The sequence below is a fragment of the Sminthopsis crassicaudata genome, chromosome 1, assembly GCF_048593235.1.
Source record: "Sminthopsis crassicaudata isolate SCR6 chromosome 1, ASM4859323v1, whole genome shotgun sequence".
Classification (NCBI taxonomy): Eukaryota; Metazoa; Chordata; class Mammalia; order Dasyuromorphia; family Dasyuridae; genus Sminthopsis; species Sminthopsis crassicaudata.
In genome coordinates, this window is record NC_133617.1 from 67,162,707 (window position 1) to 67,185,017 (window position 22,311).

A 22,311-nucleotide genomic window follows, 5' to 3' on the forward strand; every position below is an offset into this window, starting at 1 on the left:
TACAAAGACACTATGGTATATGGAGATATAGGCACTTCCTGTATAATTTTAATGATTTTAGTTAATGATTTTATACTAAACAATTAAATAATTTCATGATCTAAAAAAACAAAACAAAAACTGTCTTAAGAAAGAGTACAGAGGCAAGTCACAACATAAATACTAACTATACCAAACATATGAAAGGGAAACGTGCTCCTGAGAACCAACAATAGTATTATAGAAAAAGAAATCAGTTGATTAATCAGACTCCTCAATCATCTACTTGTGTGATATTGGGTCACCTCACCTCTTTGGGTCTCAGCTGCCTCATTATAATGAGGAACTTGGACTACATGATCATTAGCCATAATGATTCCGTGATATCTAATACAAAAGCTCATGAGAAAACATACTTCCCAGTAATTCCCTCCACTGGAGTTGCTGCTGCTCATATAGTTTCCATACTGCTATGGAACATCTGTACAGGATCCTTTTCCAAGTTGTCTGTCCTCCCTAACCTACAACCCAGAAGGCACTAAAGAACAACATCTTAAAAACTCCTTTACCTTTCAGGCCGGGAATCAGTGGAATGATGTCTTTCCCCGCTGCCTGATTTTTCCTTTTTAATTTCACAGTCTTTGCGATCAGGTTTCTTTCCAGCAGGTTCATTTTTGGCCTAAAATTAATTTGGCCAGAAATGATGAACAGGGAAGATCTTTCATTTGTATAATATGTAGTAGCACATAACTACCACCACTTACTTTTTCTACTGAGATCATTCTTCCATGTAATTCTGTTCGGTGAAGGTGGTTAATGCACTTTGTAGCTTCATCAGATGTAGACATTGTAACAAAACCATAACACCGTGCTCCTGGACTCCGGGCATTGGTTACCACTTTGGCTCCAACAACCTTTAGGGAAATTATTTTATCTTATTTTATAAATTTTGGTACAAAAGTAACCTGAAAAATCACTCAAAATGACAATAAGCCAATATCCAAAAGTTGCTGTCATTATTATACTTGTTACTGCTATAGGAATTACTCCTTAAAACCTATTAAGTTCCTTACAATCAATAAACTGAATAAAATGATAGGTGGAGATTAAGAGTCTCTGTTCATGTCTTTCACATGAGAAAATCCAATATTCTATCTATTGCACCTCTAATTATATGTACATCATCAGGCTGTCCCCCATACCAGGAATGCTTTCTTCACCACACATAAATAACTACTAAAATTTATATAATGTTTAAGATTTGAAAAACACTTTGTGTATTATTATCCAGATTATTATTACATTTTATATTGACCTCCTTTTATTCCCATTTTATGAAAAAGGAAACAAACTTGGATTAAATAACACACCAAGGATCATATAGCTAGTAAATGCTTGTCAGGATTTGAACTCTGGTCTCATAACTCCAAATCCAGTATTCTACCTATTTTAGTACCTGCTCCTCAGCTTCTCAGAATTCTAGATAACCTTCAAAGCTAAGCTCAAGTACTACCTCCTACCTAAGACCTTTTCTGGTGCCTTCCTCCTTATCCTCAAATGACTTAATATGTTTTTGTGTTGCTCTTTATCCATAATACTTTTTTTTTTTCCCAAAAGAGGTTTCTTCAAGTTAAGAACTCTTAAAATCTTTGTTGCAAGGAGACACTTAACCTTGCTTTAAGAATCAATTTCCTTTATCTGTAAAATAAGGGAGCAAAATGAGATACCTTCTAAAGTCTTTTGCAGCCCTAATCTCACAAAAATTTACAAAAGTAAATGTACCATGGAAACCCTGATACACCAAATTACCCTTAAATGATGAGAAACATAGAGCACAGTTCAACAATTCAGCTACTTATAAATAAATGTTCTAACTAGCTCCCTTGAATACACACAAAATAAATAGGATCCATATGCAAAAGAATTTCTATTCTTGGAATCAAGAATTCAGCAATTCAATGATTGATTAGCTGATAGGCTAAGATTTACTAATATAAAGTCCACTAACATCTCAGTGTTTGTGACTGGACCCTTCTGAAGAGGATGCAAAATATTCATGGGAAAATACTTGGAATCTATTAAAGGTATCATGTTATTGCCCATAATGTAATTATGAAGGAAGGAAGCAGAACATTTTCAGATAGACCAATAGTTGTTTTGCTTAACTTTTTGTTTTAAGCTAAACTTCTACTTAAGGATAGGAAGAGAGTCATTCCCTGGGAAGGAATGGTGAAGTGAACAAAGAAAACATAAAATCTATCCAGTGTTCTAGGAAATATCTTTGCCACCTCAGGTTAAAATTGTTCCCTTTAAATCTAGCTACAACTAGGGGTAAAACTGGCAGTGCAGGACCTTACCTTTCCATATTTACTGAAAAGGTTCTTCAAGTCTGTGGCTCTGGTAGTTGAAGAAAGTCCACTAACCCACAAATTCCTACCAGAACTGCTACTAACCCGACCTAAAAAAAAAAAAAAAAAAAAAAAAAAAAAAAGATATCACCACTTTACCAGAAAGTTTTTAAGAAAAAGACAAACCATTTAAACATAATTTCAAGTCCCCAAGTTCAAGTTCATTAGTAATTTCTAAATTTTTTCAGGAATATCAAATAAAAAAAAATCTTTGTGGTAACAATAAGTTACGTAGGGCATAAACTCACAAGACTATAAAACATCAAACTCCAATAAGATATAAGAGAAGATCCAAAACAAATAGTTTCTATTACGCAAAACTATTTTGTATGATTGGTAATTTAACTTTAATTGTCAAAATTTTTGCTGTTGAGTTAGCCAGTTAGGAAAAAAATTGACCATGATGCTATAACATGATCACTGGGAGATGAAAGCCACATTCAAAAACTAATTCTATTTCCCAAATATTCAAAAGCTAACCATATTCATAATAAAACTGGATAGTGCCCTACAGTCCTACCAAAAGCATCAATGAAAAACTGATATTCAAAAGCTAATTTCAAAATAGTCTATGTCTTAGAATCATATCTTTAAAAAGTACGCAGGAATAATACAAATTTAAGGAACAACTTTCTGCCTCCAAGAGAGGGAAAATATATAATCAATTTGTCTATCCCACAAGGAAAACCATACCTTTGTCATCCTTTAAGGTTGGCTTTATATCTGTGTCGTCCTCAACAGAACTAGAGACAAAAGTTAATGTTACTCAAGCAGGAAAAAGCAATAGGAAAACTAACTCAAAAAAAAAAAAAAAAAAAAAAAAAAAAAGTATGGCATCTGCTACAACTTAATACCTACCAGAAAATTAGGTCTGAAATAAAAATTTAAAAGACAGCTTTGCAAACTTGTACTGGAAATCTGACAAAAAGTAGTAAGTCAGATTCCTAAAGTCAATTCTCTTTAGCTGAAGATAACAATTAGGAACAATTTAAAAACACAACCATGTTAGGTTGAGAAAAGGAAAGAAATCAAATCACCCATTAAAAAATACACAAAGGGAAGTAAAACAATCTTTAGAAGTAAACTACAATTTCATCAGTCTGGCTGGCCAATTGAAGAAAACAGCTTATGTGTGTCATTAAATGACCAATGAAAAAAAGATAGCATCTGGTCTAAAACTGAGAAAAAACAAACCTCATTTTCTGATCACCGCCCTCATTGGTAGAGGACTCTTTAGTAGCAGGTGAGTCTTCATTATAAGCTTCATCTTCACTTTTCTTAACGTCTTCTTTGCTTTCTTTGGTTTCGGGGCTTGAGACTTTCTCTGGTGTTTCCTGGGCTTCCTCGCTAGAAGCTTCTGCATTTTCTGATGCTTTGCTACTCTGATCATTTAGGTTCTCTACCACTACAGTGTCAGAGTCCATATTCTCTTCCTCTACTTTCTGCTCGCTTTTCTCCCTTTTCACTAGATCTAAGTGCTTTTCTGCCTTCTTGGCAATTGCTTGTGTTGACTCGTTGTCCAAATCTAACGCATCCTCCTCTGGATGAGTGGTGACAAAATTGTCCTCTTCCTCTGCAAGCTTTTTGTTTGGCCCCACGCTACTTGCATCTTGTGAAAATGGCTGCTCCAGGTCGGAACCTTCTTCTTTTAGTGGGTCAGACTTACAAGTTTCCCCCAAAATGTCGAGTATTTTCTCATTTTCTATGGATTTAACAGGAATAGAATGGCACAAGGTTTAATTACCAGGGAAATAAAGCAATCACAAATGCGGAACTGGCACGGCTGCCACACTAACACGAAGTGAACTGCTAGCTACACAGAGATTGGAAAACCCTGATGTACACAAACTTATACTGTTTAAAACTACCTACATTCCAACAGTCTAGTATATTAAGCCTCAAAAACTATAGGGAAGGTAAAAGGACCCCACAGATTTAACCCCCAAAACCCTTCTGGCTGTATCTTGGGATTCTTCTTTACGTTGTTGTTCGTGTCTCGTTCTTCACACTTAGCTTCCAAAGTCCAAGGTCTTTAACTGAAAGTCACCATTCACTGACAGCTCAATTTCCAAATTTCTTTTGAATTCTTTTTAACAGAACAGTCCAACACGAAAACCAGAAACTCTTCCAACGGTGCAGGAGTATTATTTGAAGTCCAGAAAGGGAACAATACGTTTGGAATTCTCATGTAGAAACTGTCTTTCCTCTTCTGGAATCCAGTTACTTCTTATGTTTTTAACTTCCCCTAAAACAGTTTTACACTGCCTGAACTGCTTTAATCAAAATTACCAAATAAATATACTGAACAATATCACAAGATCTGTTTCATGTGTAGAAGCACAAAGAATGACTTAAGTAAATTATTTCAAGATCAGTTCAAAGAATGTGGTTAAGAGATGTAAATAACCATTTCATCTTAACAAATATTTTACCTCAACTAACCAGAACACAACTTCCACAGATCTGGTGATATGACTGGGTTTCCAATCTCTGATCCTTGTGTGATCCGGATTGTCCACCATTTAAACATACAACAGTCATACTTCTTTTTAAAAAAATAAGCTTAGGAAAAAAAGATTAGTGGGGAAATTGCCAAGCCATAACTATCATGTTTCTGTTTAACAGTACCTGGCTCCAAGGGTGGTTCTTCAGTATCCTATGAAGAAAAACAAAGCAAAGCACCATAACCAATCATTTTCCACAGTAGGCAGAGAAACATGTCACCTAACAACTTATGGGACAATGCCCCTAGAAAATAAATCATTTCATTTAATAATTTCAAGTTAACTTTTAAGCCATTTTAAATTTGTTAATTCTGCTTTCCTTGAAATTCACCTAACTATTCATAAGAACCGATTGCTACAGAACTATGATGTCCCATGTTTTCTGAGTACACACTTCAATTAGTAAAACATTGTAAAGCAGATACCCACAATATTCAAAGACAACACACAACCAGTGATTGTCCCATCTAAAACAAAAAATTGAGACTGTGGGCAGGGGAGGAAAGATGAAACTTCCCAAGGGAAAAACTGGAGGGTAATAAGACAAGAAGGGGAAGAATTTCTCTTAATAGTATCTGTGCAGGTACTGCTATGGACGCTTTAGTATCTTTAGATTTTTAACTGACTTGAAGGGTTAAAGGGAGAGGAGAGCTGAGTACTTTAAAAAGTAGGAAGGGAGCAGAATGTTAGAGAAGATTTTTTAAGTATGGATTGTATGGAAGCTCTATGATTGGTTATTATAAGAATGATATTTGAACCAACTTCCCACCCTCCAATGAGCTGTCTATTTGGGGTCATGTCTCAATCCTCATTTTTGAGACAAAAAACATAGATTATTAAAGCCTCTCTTTCTGACTCACTCAATTTTGTCTCTATGCAGATCTGCTTTTGCCCAGTTCAAGCAGAAAATTATTAGTCTGTGAAGCTGCCAAAGAAATCATTTGGAACAATGGATGTAAGTCAAATTATTCATTTAAAAATTATCTTAAACTATACGGAATTATTAGAAAATACAAGTTTCTATCAATGTAAAACTATAATCTTGGACAAAAGAAGGCTATGCCAAATGGTGCTCAAACTCAGGCAGATCCTATCAGGCTGGAAAATCTTCCAGTATAGGCCTGATGGTAGATTTTATATACTTTGAGGACTAGCCTCGCTAAATTACAAGATGCTCAGCATCAGAAAGCTGGCTACTAAGTGATTACTGTTTTTAGTCATACCAATCCATGAAGACTATCCACTAAGGCATGGATAGAAACTAAAATCTGCCACCATGGAAGGTGTACCCAAAACTGATGAAACAAATATATAAAATAAATAAATAAATAGCATATTTCTGTCTTTTTATTTGTATGATTTTTCAGTTTCAGGTTTTCATATCTAATTCCACCCATTTTTCACTTGACCTAGTTTAACAAATTGTATAACAGAATTCAATTTCCTAATGCACCATCACCCAATTTATCAGTTTTTACTTATATTAAAAGTACTAGATTTGAAACTGAGAATTGAGTCCTACAATCTACCATTTAGGATTTGAGTGACCTTGGGCAAAAGTCATTAAACTTTTCTGGACTTTGGTATCTTTATACCTAAAAAAAGGGAATTAGATTTCCTAAGACCCCTCTAACTCCAAACCTTTTGATTCATATTTTGGCTCTGAATTGATCCCCCATCTCTACACATTCATTATAGTTGCTCCTATAATAATAGCATGCTGATCTGGTCTGAGATCATTCTCCTTTTCCTATAACTACCCTATCTCAACTTATCATGAGGTGACAAGGTCCTACAACAATGTGGTAGCAATGAGAAGAGAAAGGGACAGGTACAAGAAACATTTTGGAGGCTAAATGGACAGAACTAAAAGTATATAGTACATAGAATACTAAAAACAAAACAAAACAAAACAAAACCCCCATATATATATATATATATATGTGTGTGTGTGTGTGTGTATGTATGTATGTATATATATACACACATACATACATATACATACACACACACACACGAGCGCACACACAAAGAACAAGAAGGCCAGGTTTCAAAATTCTGGTTCTGTTACTTATCCTACATGTGTAGTCTTAGGTTACAATTAATTTTTCTGGGCTTCAGTTCCCTAATCTCTAAAATGAAGGGGACAGATTAGAAAATCTAAGGTCCTTTCCAGTTCTAAATCTAGATACTAGATAAGCCTAGTTCTAAGATCCTAAAAACTGTAAGGTAATTTACCTGTATTATAGTGAAGTCTGATGATGAAGCATCCAAACTATTTCCAACTCTTTCTCCAGTCACCTGAAAAAGTAAACGAAAGGTTACCTCACAGAGACAAAAAGAATCATACCTTTGCCATCAGATGTCAGAATAAAACAATATTCTAAGAGGAAACCGCCTACCAGTTTCATCATTTTCTAGCCATTATATTTAACCCATTTAGGTCATGTTCCAGTAGATTTAAGACGAAGCACAAAAGAAAAATTACATTACCTTCTACTTCTATTTTTTTTTTTTATTTTAAGATTGCAAATTAAAATGTAACTTAGCTATTAGAAACTTTTAAGACTCAGGACTTAATGCACTAAATATATCTTCTGAGGTTTCTTCTACTTCTAAATCTAAGATTATCTAAGTCTAGGGAAAATTGTCAAGAAAAATTCCAACATTTTCAGTTTGCAGTGGGGGACGGGAGAGAAGAGAAAAAGGGAAAAAGACCCGAGAGATTATTTTATCAATGTGAAAGCTCTACAGCACCAGAAGACTAAGCGATCTTTTCATGGTCACACAACTAATCTGTTATATAACAGTTCTCTTTTCTAAGCTTGAAATTTTTACTGAAATTACAAGGAAAGAAAATAGATGCTGTAAACACAGAAATGCTCATACAAGTCTGCAAAGAAGAAACAACAAAGACCTATTACACAATTCCAATTGTGCTCATTTATTCTCAAGCTGAAAGAATGCTAAGAATTACACTTTTTTTTCCCAACTCTGAAGTGTTTAAGTTCAGTCCTGTAATTCAAATTCACTATGAATCGTACAAAAATGTCAATTCTAATACAAAATGTCCACACCAAGACAACCAGATGGTCCTATGGCTGCCAAAAAAAAAAAAAAAAAAAAAAAAAAATAGATTCTTGTTGAAGCGATAACTGATTACTCCTCTGACAATTTTTACCATGATGCAGATAATGTATTGAGTACCTGAAAGAATTAAACCCATCTCCCTGACAGTAATGCAACATTTGATAAAAGAGCAAAAACTGATAATAGAAACTAAATTTAAGCTATCCTTTATAACTGATAAGTTCTACATAAGTGTTAAATGGACATAATTAGTCTCATATCCCACAAATTTTTAGACCCCGAATTAAGGCTTTATTGACAATAACAGTATCTATTTGATTTAAAATACTTCGATTCCACATGTGTAGGAGATGCTACACCAATGCTTGTATTCTTTGAATTTTAAAAATGTTTTGGTACATTTCTGAGATGTTTCCAAGTTACCTACAGTATGTTCTGTAAGCTGATCTGGAAGTTGTTTCAATTCTGCATCAGCATTTTCTTTACTATCAGACAAGGAGTCAAGAATATTATCAGCACTGTAGTCTTCACCACAGTCAGCAGCACTGCCATTATCTATTTCAGTCTCATCTAACACACTAATATCCATCATGTCTATATCCTGCAAGTTATCCAAACTTGTTTCATTGTCCTCCTGCAAAAACAAAAAAAGTATATATAATAGCTACTTGGACTGAAATGGAGCACTAGTATATTGCACTACCAAAATGAATCCACTTACCTGTCCATCTCCAGAATCTTCCTCTAGTCCATTATCTTCAGCACCCTCTTCCTCTGGCTTACGCCCTAACAACAGTATAATTGTGAAATATCATACATTCTTATAGAAATTCTCTTCTTATATCTAATTCATCTTTGTAAAAACTGCAAGAGACTTAACTGCTCAACTTCTTCCAGTATAATCGAACTAAGTTAGTATGAATTTCATGAAGTATCCAATTTCTTTTTGCTGTGCTGTAGTAGTTTAACCTTAATTATCACTAGACATCAGCTAATAGGCTTGCAATCTCAAGCTGTGTGAGGGTTTTAAAAAACAAAAAACAGCTCTACACTTTAATCAGATCATAAAATACTTGCTGATACCTGTGGTATCATAAAATATGGATCTTGAAATCTCAAATTCACAATGACACTTTAGGCATCAAATTTACTGCATCTATGCAAAGTACACCTAACATTTAAAGACAGTCTTCACCTAATCACTCACAAAAGGGCAGATTCTAGGAGTAAGGCAGAATAATTGGCAGAGGAAGGGGAGGGAAGGAGAGAAGGGATGGAAGAAGGGAGAAAGAGAAGGGCGGAATGAGACATACAACTAAATGTACCAACAAAAATGTGACCAAAATCAATAATTACATAAACATAAGCAATTTTCCTCCAAAATTATCACCAAGGTACTGTACAGCTGCCTTTGTTATTTAAAGGAACAGTAGAACATTTATGAAGGGGGAAGGAAGGAAGGGAGTATATGCAGGGCAAAAAGATAAAAAAAAAAAAAAAAAAAAAAAAGAGGGAAGAAACATTTCTTCCTGCTTTCCAACTATGAGAAGAAACTGTGTTACAACTGCAATACTTTAAAGAAAGGCAGTTGATTCAGTTGTTGGTAAGGGTACAATTATGTCTTCGAGAAGACAATATATTAACAGAATAATGAAAGCATCATGCTAAATTTTAAAAGAATTGGTTCTAATCAAAAACACATTTAAGATATCCAGAACCATCACACCATAATGCTTCAAAAATAATTTTTATTTTTCTAAGTTAGAATATTATTGTGAACTTTTTAAAAAGTTTTGAGTCATTCAAAATTTTAATTTTGAGCCACCTCTAGGCAGTAACTTGAAAAACTGAGATAAGTTTTGTTATATTCCAAATTTTTACTTTAAATGCTCATGTATTTGACTTGAATGCTGAATTTTAGCCAACTGCATGAGAAATCACAAATCATACTGAAAAAGACTCAAAATCTCTCATCTACTTTCAGAGCTGCACAATAACAAAATTTCTGATGAAGTAGATTAACAACTGACCACAAGCATTATTTATATTTCCCGTGGGCAAATAAAATTAGCATTCTGAAACCAATCAATATTTCCTATTTCATTATAAATGAAATAAAGATATGGATTTTTAATAGTGTCAATGAATCATAACAAGCATTTGTTAAGATGTTTATGACACTGCCCTTAAGGAGAAGCAAGATAGAAGCATATACAAAATATAATATTGTGTTTGAGGGAAAATAAGGAAAGACTTCCTGTAAAAGGTGATGCATAAGCTAAAAACTGAAGAAAATTATAGATTCTAAGAATACATTTCAGAAATGAGAGACAATCATTCCAACGATAAGTCTTGCGTGAGAAACACTAAGACAAAGAAAGACGCTAGTTTGTGAAACAGAATGACATACAATGTTGGAAAGATATGTTGGAATTAGATTGTAGAGGGCTTTAAATACTAAATAGGCCTTTATATTCCTTCTGAATTTATTAAGTAGTGAGGAGATGCAGTCAGAAATATGCTTTAGGAAAATAACTTTGACAACTACTAGAATAGATTTGAGCAGGGGTTCTCAATATGGCCCACGGGCCAGATGTGGCCCGCTGGGTTATGGCAAATGGGCTGAGACAGAGTGTGAGTTTTTGTTTTTACTATAGTCTGGCCCTCCAACAGTCTGAGGGACAGTGAACCAGCCCCCTATTTAAAAAGTCTGAGGACCACTGGATTAGAAACCAAATGAGCCATTGAACTAAGGTGGATACTTGTATGAAAAAGAGAGGGGAGGGAAAAGGAAAGAAGAATGGAAGGAAAGGAAGAACCATTTATTAGCACATATATGTGCAAGGCACTATTACAAATATTATCTCTTTTGATCTTTACTAACCACCCCAGGGGGTAGGTGCAATTATTATCCCCATTTTACAAATGAGAAAACTAGGCAGACAGAAGTCATAACTTATCCAGGATCACACAGTTAGGAAGTTCCTGAGGCTAAATTTGAACTCAGGTCTTCCTGATTCCAAACCCAGTGATCCACTGAGGGCATATAGGAGAAGTGTGGAGTTAATCATGGAATTATTGATTATGTGGGGTAAGAGGACAAGGGTACACAAGACTAAACCTGGACGACTAGAATAATCATGGTACCCACAAGTAAAATAGAAACATTAGAAAGTTTGAGGGAAAAATGAGTTGCTTTAGACATGCTTGGTTTGAGATGCCTATGAAAATATTTAAATTTATTATGACTAAAGTTTTGGTTTTTTTTTTTTTAATCACGGCTAATTTTAGACCTTAAAAACTGTCAGAATTTTAGCTTTTTAGATAATATATCCAAATTTACAAGAATTTTAATGCATTTTAAGAGTTCAACTTCCAAAGACAGCTGTAGAGTTTTAAAAAAATAAATAAATAAAACTCATCTAGGTTAAAATTTGGGATAGTGCCAGCAATAATTTTCTACTCTGACTTTCTAAGCAATGTCCTCCACTGCTTGTAGTAGAGTCACACTTAATTAACAATAGCTGCTTTTAAAAATTTCTTCCCAAGAAAATGAACAACTCAGTGCTTCTATTGTCTTGCATACAGAAATCTAAATACTTTAGTCTTTCTAAATTTTATCAAATTGATAGTTTAAAAGCACACACTAAAGTCCTGTCTTATTTTTAAATTCCTTAGTGTAAAACATGTAGACAAACAAAAGGAATCTTTTATTTTCAGAATGATGTCATCATAATTTTTTATACCATAATTTAGGTGAATGGGCTAATAGTGTTCAGTTGACTGCCCTGGATATGACCTCTCAACAGCAGCGCCACCTCAACTGCAAGCAGTGACTCAAAGGAAAAGATGGATTTTCCACAAAGACTACATGAATACCTAGAAGAAATGAAGCAAGAGATAAAAAAAAAAAAAAAAAAAAAAAAAAAAAAAAGGAAATAAAAGCTCAGGAGCAAAGAATAAGGAGAATAAATAGTTCAGAAGATAGTGGTAAATCTTACCCAAGAAACAGAATCCCTGAAAACTAGAATAGACCAAACAGAAATCAATGACTCTGTGAGACAGCAAAAAAAATATTAGAACAAAATCTAAAGCTTGGGGGAGATGGGAGGGAAGGGGAAATAAGCTATCTAATATCATAAACAACTAACCTGGAAAACAGGTCAGGAGGTATTAATTTAAGAATCATAGGACTCCCTAAAAACCATTAAAAAAAAAAAAAAATCCTCAACACCACAGTTCAAGAAATCATAAATGCAAACTGCCCAGATCTATTAGAACCAGAAACCAAAATGAATAAACAATCCAAAATTGAAAAGTCCCAGGAATATCACACAAAATTATGAATCCCCATATCAAATAAAAAAATACTACAAGTATCCTGAAAGAAGCAATTCAAATACCAAGAAACTAGTCAGGATCACACAAGATCTGGTAGCCTCTACTATATATGAGAAATCTTAGACAATTCCAAAAGGCAAATGATACACTTACAAACAAAAATAACTTACCCTGTGTAAAGGCCGAACATAATCTATAAGGAGAAAAAAAATGGACTATAGGGGATTTCAAGATTTTCTGATAGAAAGACCAGAGGTAAGAAATTACTTTGAAATAAAAATACAAAAAAAAATCCTGCCTATGCAATCTAAATTAAATTACTTTCTCAATGCCAAACCAAACTATCAAACGATTTTACAGAATGAGAAAAAATAACAGCAAAATTCATCTGGAGGCTCAATAGATCAAGAATCTCAAGGGAATTTTTTTTTTTAAGTGAAAAAGGTAACCTATAAGTACCTGATTATCAAACTTATAAAAATCAGTAATCACCAAAACAAATACTAATTTTAAAACAGAGATTGATCAGTAAAACACATAAGGTACACAATATGCCAGAGTATTCTACCTTAATAGCCTCATGTTAAATAAACTCAAAAACTCCTGGTACTGGGGTAAAGTCTATTTGACAAAAAATGTTGTGAAAACTGGAAAGCAGTCTAACAGAAATTAGGTTTAAACAATATTTTAAATCATACATCAAAATAAGCTCACAATGGACACACAACTTAGCTATAAAAGGTGACATTATAAACAAATTAGAAGAAGAAGGAAAAAAATTACCTGTCAGATCTATGGTCAAAGGACAAAGAATCACTTAAGATAAAATAGACATTTTGATTACATTAAAGTTTTGTATGAACAAATTCAATGCAACTAAGATTAGAAAGGAAACAGTTAACTGGGGAGGAAAAAATCTTTGCAACAAATTTTATTCTAATAAAGGCCTCATTTATAAAATATATAAAGAAATGATCCAAATCTATATAAGTAAGATCTGTCAATGGATAATGGTCAAAGGACAATAGGCAACTCTTAAGTTTCCTATTGCCATGAAAAAATGTTAGACATATCATTAATGATTAGAGAAATGCAAATTAAAGCAACTGAGATACCATGCTCACATCAATCAAAATTAGCAAAGTGGACAAAAAAATTAACTACCAAATATTGGGGGAAAAACAGGAACACTAATATAACATCAATGGAATAGCAAATTAGTCTAGCTATGCATAAAAGCAATTTGAAATTATGCAAAAATTTATTAAATTGTATTTTCTGATCCAATTATGCCACTATTAGGCATATAACCTCTAAAGATACCAAACAAAAAGAAAAAGGAATCTTATGTAGAAAAATATTTATAGTAGCATTTTTTGTTGTAGGAAATAAGTGATGATACCAACCAGAATAATAACTAATAAAATAATTGTAACATTGTAAAGACAATAACTTTGAAAGACTCAAGAACTCTATCAATGAGGATCCACAATTCTAGAAAACTAGATGATTGATGCCACCTACCTCCTAAAAAAGCGGTGAAGGATTCAGAATGCAATAGTTCTTGAACACCACCAATGAAGTAATGTTTTCCCTGATAATTCATATATGTTGCAAATGATGTTTTTCTTATTTTTTCCAGTAAATGAGGGGAATTAGAGAAAAAATAATGTTTGATAACTGAAATACAAATTTTGCTTTGGAGAGTAGACTGATTTTCTTCTACAAATGGAGAAAGAAGGGGATGAGACTTGTGTTTTCATAGTTGCTATGCATGAATAAAGCTGGAAAAAGCAGTAGAGGGAAGAGGCATCTGATGAAGCACATTCACATAAAATGACTAAAGTAGGGCTAACTATACAAACATCATTTGGTGCAGATATATCAAATTCAACAGAGAAACAATTAGGAATGAGGGTAGGGAGAGATTAAGAGGGAAGATAATGTCAAGAGATGAACATCCACAAAGAAAACAAATATCCATGTGCATGTGTGGAGGGAGGGAAAGGGTAGATTAAAAAGAAGAAGGGAAAAAAAAGGAACTGCAATCTAAAAGGAAACCCACAATGGCAGAACAAATAATGGTATGTGAATGTAATGGAATATTGTAAAAAATGACAAAAAAAATGATTGCAAAAAATCCTGGGGATAGAATAAACTGATCAGAACAATTCATACAAGGACAACAATACTGTAAAAGAAAACAACTTTGGCCCTAGTATTGACTAGAGTTCTTGTCTTTCAATCAGTTTTCCAGTGTATATATGAAGTAGTATTTTTAACACCTCTTAACCATCTTCCAAGCTGAGTGACTTAAAGTATAGAAGATATATCATTTAGGAGGTTGGCTACTATGTTCATCATTTGCTTAACTATGCTTATTTGTTACAAAGGTATTTTCCCCCTCCGTTTTTAATTCGTGATAAAGGAGTTGAGAAGATAGGTTATTAGAAAGAATGTTTAAAAAAAAAAAAAAAAAAGAATATGCCAACTGAAACAATTTTAAAAGGCAAGGGCAGGAACAGAAAAATGTTCTAATTTGGAAGGAAGCACAAAGAATAATTTTGAAAATAAAGTTATTTTAAGTTTTTTTTAAAGTAGAGATTGTTTCATATACAATCCTTTAATGTTCTTCCATGTATGTAGAAATCTTTAATATTAAATAAAAAATATTAATATATACCAAAGGAAAAAAAAAGGCTTGGGGGAGATGGGAGGGAAGGGGAAATAAGCTATCTAATATCATAAACAACTAACCTGGAAAACAGGTCAGGAGGTATTAATTTAAGAATCATAGGACTCCCTAAAAACCTGAGCTAAAAATGTTGCTAAGTGAAGTCATAACAACAGTATATATTTATAAAATACCTTTGCCAGAAAAAACTAAAGTTGCACACAACGGACCTGAGTCCCATAGCAAAATAATCACAATATGCTAGCAGGCTTTAGCTCATCAGTCATAAAATGGATCAAAATTTGGGAAGGAAAAGGAATATAAACAGTATTTTTTGAAGATCCAAAGTCTTTGGCAAGTGTTTTTATATACTAGTTACAATTAATTCACATAAAATGCTAATCAACTAACTAAAAGATATTTCTTCCTATAGCGCAGCTTGTCCTCTGAGCTTCCTCATTTGAAAATTAGGCAATAAAATTTCCACTTCCCCAAATATCTCAAAAATATGATCAAGATCAAATGAGATAATATAACTCAAAATATTTCATTTTTAATTGAAATCCACATGGAAGAAAAAATTGCTATTACTATTTATTATCATGAGTGCAATTATTAAAGAAATTTGGTATTAAGTACACTGATAAGGCTAAGAGCTTGTGGGCATTTGAAAGCACCTGTAAGGCTTTCTGCCTAGTTCAATTAAATGCTATACTAAGCTCACTTTTTAAAAACATAAAATCAAAACTACATTAATGTGGGAAAAGAAATACAGAAAACAGAAAAGGTGTTCTCTGCCTGCTTCTGTCCTCCAATACCTCTATCTTGAGTTTACATACATACCTTTGATATATCTCTTTGGAATTTTCTTGATGGTAGCTTCTGATGCAATCTCAATTTCATCAGGATTGCCCCCTTCTTCCTCAATTGCCTATTAAGATATTAGTTTTATAAGAGCTTATTAGCCACATGACATTATGCATTTTATTAGCAATAAACTTTCGCTGTAATAAACATTCAGTACCTTACTCTCGCTCTACTGCTCCTCTGGCTGGGCAAGCAGCCCAGAAGTCAGGCAGGAAAACTTCACTATCAACATACCAAAATGGCTCATACCTGTTTGAGGTGCTGACGTACGTTTCTCAATGAACGCTGGACTTACATCCTGGCCGTTCATTTATACGTACTGCACACAATCAGGTTTTTCTTTTTTTCTTTTTTTAAGTCCACCAGAAAGCAACAGGTTGTTTGAACTTTGTATCGAATGAGAAAGGCAATGATCTGAGCAAAAGGTCAAAGGGCTATACTTCTGTGCAGCATAGCCACAGTCCAAGCCGGCGTGAGGATGGACAGCGGCCAGAGTGCCAGAACATGTAGTACTTTCTCCCGACATCTCTCCCTCCCACCCCGACACGAATTTTCTGGCTTATCAGCTCCCCAGGAGCCCAGCTCCGCTGCAGGGCACCCGCTCCCTAAGTTTCTCTTTTGGCCGAATGGAGTGAGCAAGTTGACAAGGGGTGCGCACGGCGGAGCTGGGGGTACAGCGACTAGAACCTCGGAAGCGCACCCCTCTTACCCCAGCCTCAAATACGCGTGCGCGGCCGAGAGATCACGTACCGGTGTCATCATCTTCTCCACCCGCCCCCTTCAGACAGCGCCGGGCCCCGGATGTGCCCCGGTCCCTCACCTTCCTGAGTCGGTCCATCAGGACGCTCTTATTGCCGCCAGTGTCCAGGTTCCGCTTCTTCAGCTCGGCCCGAAGGTCGATCACTCGCAGATCGCTTAGCCGCCGGGTCCCGGTCTCCAAGGAGGCGGAGCCGAGACCCGCCGAGCCAGATCCCAAATCGCCTGCTCCTGACAGAGCCTCTGCCATCCTGGGCGCCCTGTCTTCGTTACCCACTTCACACACAGCAGTCGCTGCGGCAGTTCCGAACACAAAATGGCGCCGTTTGCGAGGAAAACGCACTAGCCTGCCTCTTTTCCGGTTACGCATGCGCGTCAACCGAATCAACCTTTCTTCCCTCCCCCCACCTCGGAAGGCGTTTGCTCATGCGTGCGGTAGGGCTGCACGCAATACAGCCACGTGATACATCGACGTAGCCAGGTTCCCCCCCACACACACACTTGTACTACGCATGTGCCCTACTAGTTGGGGGCGGGACTTCTCTTGGGTTTTGAGCGCCTGCGCACCTAAGACAGTGAAGCTCCTTCCTTCCCTTTTTCCTGGTTTCAGAAGGGCCTTGCGCATGCGCCTCAAGGAGGAGGGGGGGAGCCTCTCGAAAAGAACCACCTTCTCGGCGCGCGCGCAGTGACGCCACGGGTGGGGGAAGCTGGTGCCGCTCGCTCGCAGGCGGCGCCATTTTGTGTTCCTATCTGTGGCAGTCGCCCGAATCGTGCGAGTGGGGCAGCGGAGGTAGGACCCTTCGGGATGGCGGAGATTTTGTCAGGCGCAGGAGACTCTAGTTCTGTCACGGCAGGGCTCAGCTCCGCCTCTTCAGAGACCGGGACTCGGCGGCTAAGCGATCTGCGGGTGATTGACCTCCGGGCCGAGCTGAAGAAGCGGAACCTGGATAGCGGAGGCAACAAGAGCGTCCTGATGGACCGACTCAAGAAGGTGGAGCTTCCTAGGGCCTAGTCTTGTGTGAGGGTCGGGAGAATGGATGGGGGAGGGGGGTTTAAGTGGCCTGGTCGCCATAGCCGCGGGCCTCGCCGCGCACGCGCGCTGGGCGCTGGGCGGGCCCTCGAGCTCCCCCGCCATAGCACCCTGCCCGCAGAGCTCCGAGCGCCCCCCCGCCCCGCCCGGCTCGAAAGCTCCAGACTCACACCGAGGGGCGAAGAAGTGAGTGTCGGCTGTGGCCGGGATCCTCTAGGCAGGGGCTTCTTAGTCTGGGCTCGGGGAATGAATTTCAGGGGGTTGGCAGAACTTGGCTATGGCGGGGTGGTGATGAAGAAGAGAAGGAATTACTTGGATGTCAATTTCGGGTAATATGCGTAATTCCGTGTGCTATAATGCGTTTCAAAACAACCTGGGGAGGAGTCCATAGCTTTTGCCAGACCCAAATAATTAAGAATTATGCTAGATGTAAGAGGATATAAGAAATAGACGCTGAAATGACTTCCCCTCATTTAAGTTTTTATACTCTGTTGGAGACGGGGAGGCTTGGAGGCTGCTTTAGTGTCTATAGTTGAGTGAAGTAGCTTATTACTAAACTTAGTGCTGTGGGCGGTCTGATTGCGAAAATGGGAGGGGGAGGGAGAAAAATAGTCGGGTTCTGAGGCGGCTGGGCCTGTGGGTGGGTTTTTAAGGAGAGGGAGGACTTCTAGGACTCGAAACTACCCAAGTGAGCCTAGATAGTGATGAAGAAGAACCGGCAGGTGAATGTTTGAGGGCGAGGGGCTGTTTTGATGTGGTCTTTGCATTCCTCGATCCTAGCAATGATAGTACTTGGTAGACATACTTAATAAAATGTTTGTTGAACTGAATCTCATTTTACAGGTGAGGAAATTGAGACCCAGAGAGGTAAAGTAGCTTCCTAAGTTCACACAGCTAGTAAGTAGACCTAAACCTTAGTCCTACCCTAGTGCCAAAATGTATACTGTGCTGCCTGGTCTCCAGAGGTTTGAGAACCCAATTTTTGTGTACTTTGTACAAAGAAATCCAGTACGTCTGGAGCAGAGAATTCATAGGAGGGAATAACTACATGAGGGAAGAGTGGAGCCAGATTGTGGAGGGATTTGATGCCAGGAAGAAGAATTTGAACATTAATGAGTAATTAAAGGATAATGAGAAGCCACCGCAGATATTTTTACAAAGAAGTGTGCTGAGATTTACCGACAGATTTATCATGATTGTAGTAATAACACCTTCATAGGGTTTCATGAGTTTTTCCCTGCATTTTCTCCTGTCTTTTAAGCCATTTAATGAAAAAAAAAAAACAACAACCAGTTTGCGATTGCCATTCAATTGAATTCCATAAGTGTTGAAAGCCCTCTAGGTAGCAAACACTGCTAGGCATTAGGAATACAAAATCAAAACTGTTCTTGCCTTCTATAAGCTTAAATTCTATTGAGGGAATGGTATACAACCCCTACAAAGATAACTTAGAAAATACTTTGTGCATAGCATCACTATTGGGGCTGGACTTTGAGAGAAGGAGATGATTTCCTTATCTGTAGTTTTAAAATAAAATGGAGACCCTTAACCTAGTCTTCTGTAGAGAACAGTTTACTATAGGTGAGGATTAGTGGGGTGTAACTAGGAAGTAAGACTGTTGATTTGAAAGATAAAGAAGCACTAACTTAGCGTCCTCCAATATTGAAGGGGACTACTGAGGTAGGGCGAAAAAGAAATAGGCACAAAGATAAAAGTTATGTAACAGCTCATTTCAAAGTGCTTTTTATACATTAGACTACATCTTACAAACAAAACATACAGAATATTTTTTTGGTATCTTTTTTTTTCCCCTTCAAGGCGTATAATCTTATTTCTTTTGGAATAGGTGGATAGGGTACACATCTCCAGCTTTTGAGGTGGAAATGAAAATTCCAAATCTTGCCTCAGGCAATACCTAGACTCTGCCAACCTTTCTGTTTGTTCTTCCTGATGTGGATGTTTTATGCTTTGTGTTTTGTTGCTGTTTGGGTTTGTTTTTGTTTTTTTATTTTTGGTTTTTTAAGTTGGGCCTACAGGTCTGATTCCCTTGATTGCTTCCTTGGAGGAGGGATGGATATTTCTGACCTCCTCCTCATCCCCCCAGGATAAACAGCTGGGGGGAGGGGGAAGAAATGGATCTTTTTAATTCATTTTGGTATATGAGTGCTAAGCATGAATTAGACCCTGAGGATACAAAGTCAAATAATAGCTGACATCCATGTAGTACTTTAAAGTTTGTAAAGTGTCTTCCTTAAATACATTTTCTCTTTTGAAGCTCAAACAATCCTCTAAAACAAATGCTGTTGGCCTTGTTCTCATTTTGCTGATTAAAAAAAAAAAAAAAAAAAAACTTGGTATTAAGAGAAATTAAGTTATATTTCGAGCAAAAGTCAGAGTTGGATTTAAACTTAGATGTCTAAGACTTTTGATTTCAGTACTGTTCCCACTGTAGCATATTTCATCTTCAAAACAAAAATCTCCATTGTGCAATTAAATTTCTAAATTGTGACATACTTAACAAACATTATTTCCAAATCCAGAACTATAGGTAGTAAACTAATTTTTTTCCCTCTGTTGTTTTAAATGGCTTGAAACTAATCAATTGTAAATGACCTTGCTTCCATGGGAAATACTGTAAATTCTCTGCAATTTTACACACACACACACACACACACACAATATTGAAACTGAGTTTCACTGTCATCAGTAAAATTGAGATGACAAAATCAGGTCTCACCCTCAGTCTCGACGTTTCCCCTAATTTCCAGTTAATCACAGAATGTGAGAGTTGGAAGCCATCTTGCCCAACTCACTATTATATATTATAATACACCGTACAATATGGTTTACCTGATTTTGATAGAAGACTAGAGGGAAACAATGGCTTTTGTTTCTTTCAACAAGTGGGAACACAACTAGTCTTAAGAGTCAGGGAGATTCAAATCTGAATCCAATCTTGACATTTTTGGACCCTGTCACTCATAATTATTTAGTGCCTTAAAGCAACTCTCTCCCTTGCAAAGACAGTGCTGACTAGAATTGATAGAACCCATTTGCTTATCTACACCCCTAAATGTAGGCCTCAGGCATCCCTTTCAATATCCTCATGTGCCATTTTTATTGGAAGAATTTGGATTGATGGTTCCCTCTTCCACCTGATATGCCCAAATGACCAGAAAAGGCTTTTTTTCCTCCCCAAAAGATTCTCATCTAGGAGGCAGGATAACCCAGAAATAAAAGGTTAAAGGTCAGTTCAGCTTATCTTCATAACTTTAAGTATCTCACTTCCTTTCTAATATAGAATAGGCACTAAATGTATTTTGGATACATAAATTCAATTTTAATAGTGCTTCATTGCATTTTTATAGATATGGAGCTGAAAGAAATTTTAAGTGGCATGTAATCCAGTTGCTCTATTTTACAAGTTGAAAAAACATCCCCCAAAATCACGATTCTTTAAATGATTTTGTACAGAAATGTTAACTATAAGCTAATGAAATTACTTTTAAGTACTGTTTCCTTTTAAGACAATTAGGAACTGTAAAGTTGATGTGCTATTATTTTTAGTCAATATGTCCTCTATATTTCTAATAGGCAATTGAAGATGAAGGGGGTAATCCTGATGAAATTGAAATCACTTCTGAAGGAAGCAAGAAAACAACTCCAAAGAGACCCAGCAAAGGTATTAAGTCATAAATTAAACTTACTCTGAGCTTAAGAATCAAAATCAAAATGTGCTTTACTACTACTTCTTCCTTCTACCAATGTGTTTACTTTTGAGTAAGAATCTTGCTTCTCTAATCAGAAAATTGATGGTCGGTCTAAAGTGAGACATTTTGAGTTTTACTACCTCTGCTTTGATGCATCTGGTTCCCATGGTATCCTAGGTACTCAGTGGAGCATTAAAAACAAACAGATATTAAGGATAATTCCCTATTGCATTCGTATTCTTCACTAGAACTGCCCCTGTGCCCTTAGGAATTTATATAACTCTTAGATTTAATTGGCTTAACAAAAAATTTCCCCAGTACATAACATAAGTAGGGTGCTCAATATAGTAGTGAATTGGCTCTGTAAGGACATGAACCTGTTTGAGCTATAAGTATTTTAAAATTATTTATTTATTTATTTATTTGGGGTGCCAATTATATAACCAAGGCCCTGTGCTTGGGGGGAAGGGAGGTGTAGAGGTTTAGAAAGATAATTCGCCATTACCTTCCCTTGCCAGTGTCTCCAATCTCCTCAGGAAGGTAAGTTAAATAATTGAATCTCTTTCTCAAAAATTTTTTAATGTACTTTGACTCTACTTTATCCCCATGACAAATCTTTTAATTTAATTGTATACACATTGCTTCTCCCTTAACAATACAAAGACAACATTTTTTTAACCTTGTTGTCCAATCTTTCTAGAAAACTCTACTGGATGCATAGTGTCCAGTCTCAATCTATACCAAGAAGTTAGTTAATTTTAGTGAACAAAGCAACTTAGTTTTTCTGTCTAAATCAAGAGCACAAATTAGTTTAATAAAATTCTGACCAGAACCCAGTCTAAAATTGCCAAATACAAATTTTAACTTGTGGGAAACATTAATAATTCAGTGATTTCTAATTAGAAAACTATTGTTTCTGTGTGCAAAGTTGTATTTAGAGTGCTGCTGACTT

General features: G+C 36.2%; 2 protein-coding genes across 11 annotated transcripts in view; one reads left to right on the forward strand and one right to left on the reverse strand.

Moving 5' to 3' along the window:
- SAFB2 (scaffold attachment factor B2) overlaps nucleotides 1–16,968 on the reverse strand; it is a 35,933-nt gene extending 18,965 nt beyond the window's left edge. Inside the window, 11 exon segments of the mRNA XM_074308558.1 lie at nucleotides 549–658; nucleotides 744–893; nucleotides 2,337–2,437; nucleotides 3,081–3,130; nucleotides 3,582–4,089; nucleotides 5,016–5,043; nucleotides 7,130–7,192; nucleotides 8,409–8,615; nucleotides 8,703–8,767; nucleotides 15,840–15,927; nucleotides 16,684–16,968. Of these exon segments, the coding sequence (XP_074164659.1) occupies nucleotides 549–658; nucleotides 744–893; nucleotides 2,337–2,437; nucleotides 3,081–3,130; nucleotides 3,582–4,089; nucleotides 5,016–5,043; nucleotides 7,130–7,192; nucleotides 8,409–8,615; nucleotides 8,703–8,767; nucleotides 15,840–15,927; nucleotides 16,684–16,869 (1,556 nt within the window). The 5' untranslated portion in view covers nucleotides 16,870–16,968.
- A 339-nt stretch (nucleotides 16,969–17,307) lies between these two features.
- LOC141565487 (scaffold attachment factor B1-like) overlaps nucleotides 17,308–22,311 on the forward strand; it is a 48,400-nt gene continuing 43,396 nt past the window's right edge. For 9 of the 10 annotated variants that reach the window (XM_074308618.1, XM_074308604.1, XM_074308609.1 and 6 more), the window contains exons 1-2: nucleotides 17,309–17,610; nucleotides 21,244–21,331. In XM_074308618.1, coding sequence (XP_074164719.1) covers nucleotides 17,425–17,610; nucleotides 21,244–21,331 — 274 coding nt within the window. In that variant the 5' untranslated portion in view covers nucleotides 17,309–17,424. Of the gene's footprint in view, nucleotides 17,611–21,243; nucleotides 21,332–22,311 lie in introns of all 10 variants that reach the window. The other variant, XM_074308578.1, reaches the window with a different exon arrangement.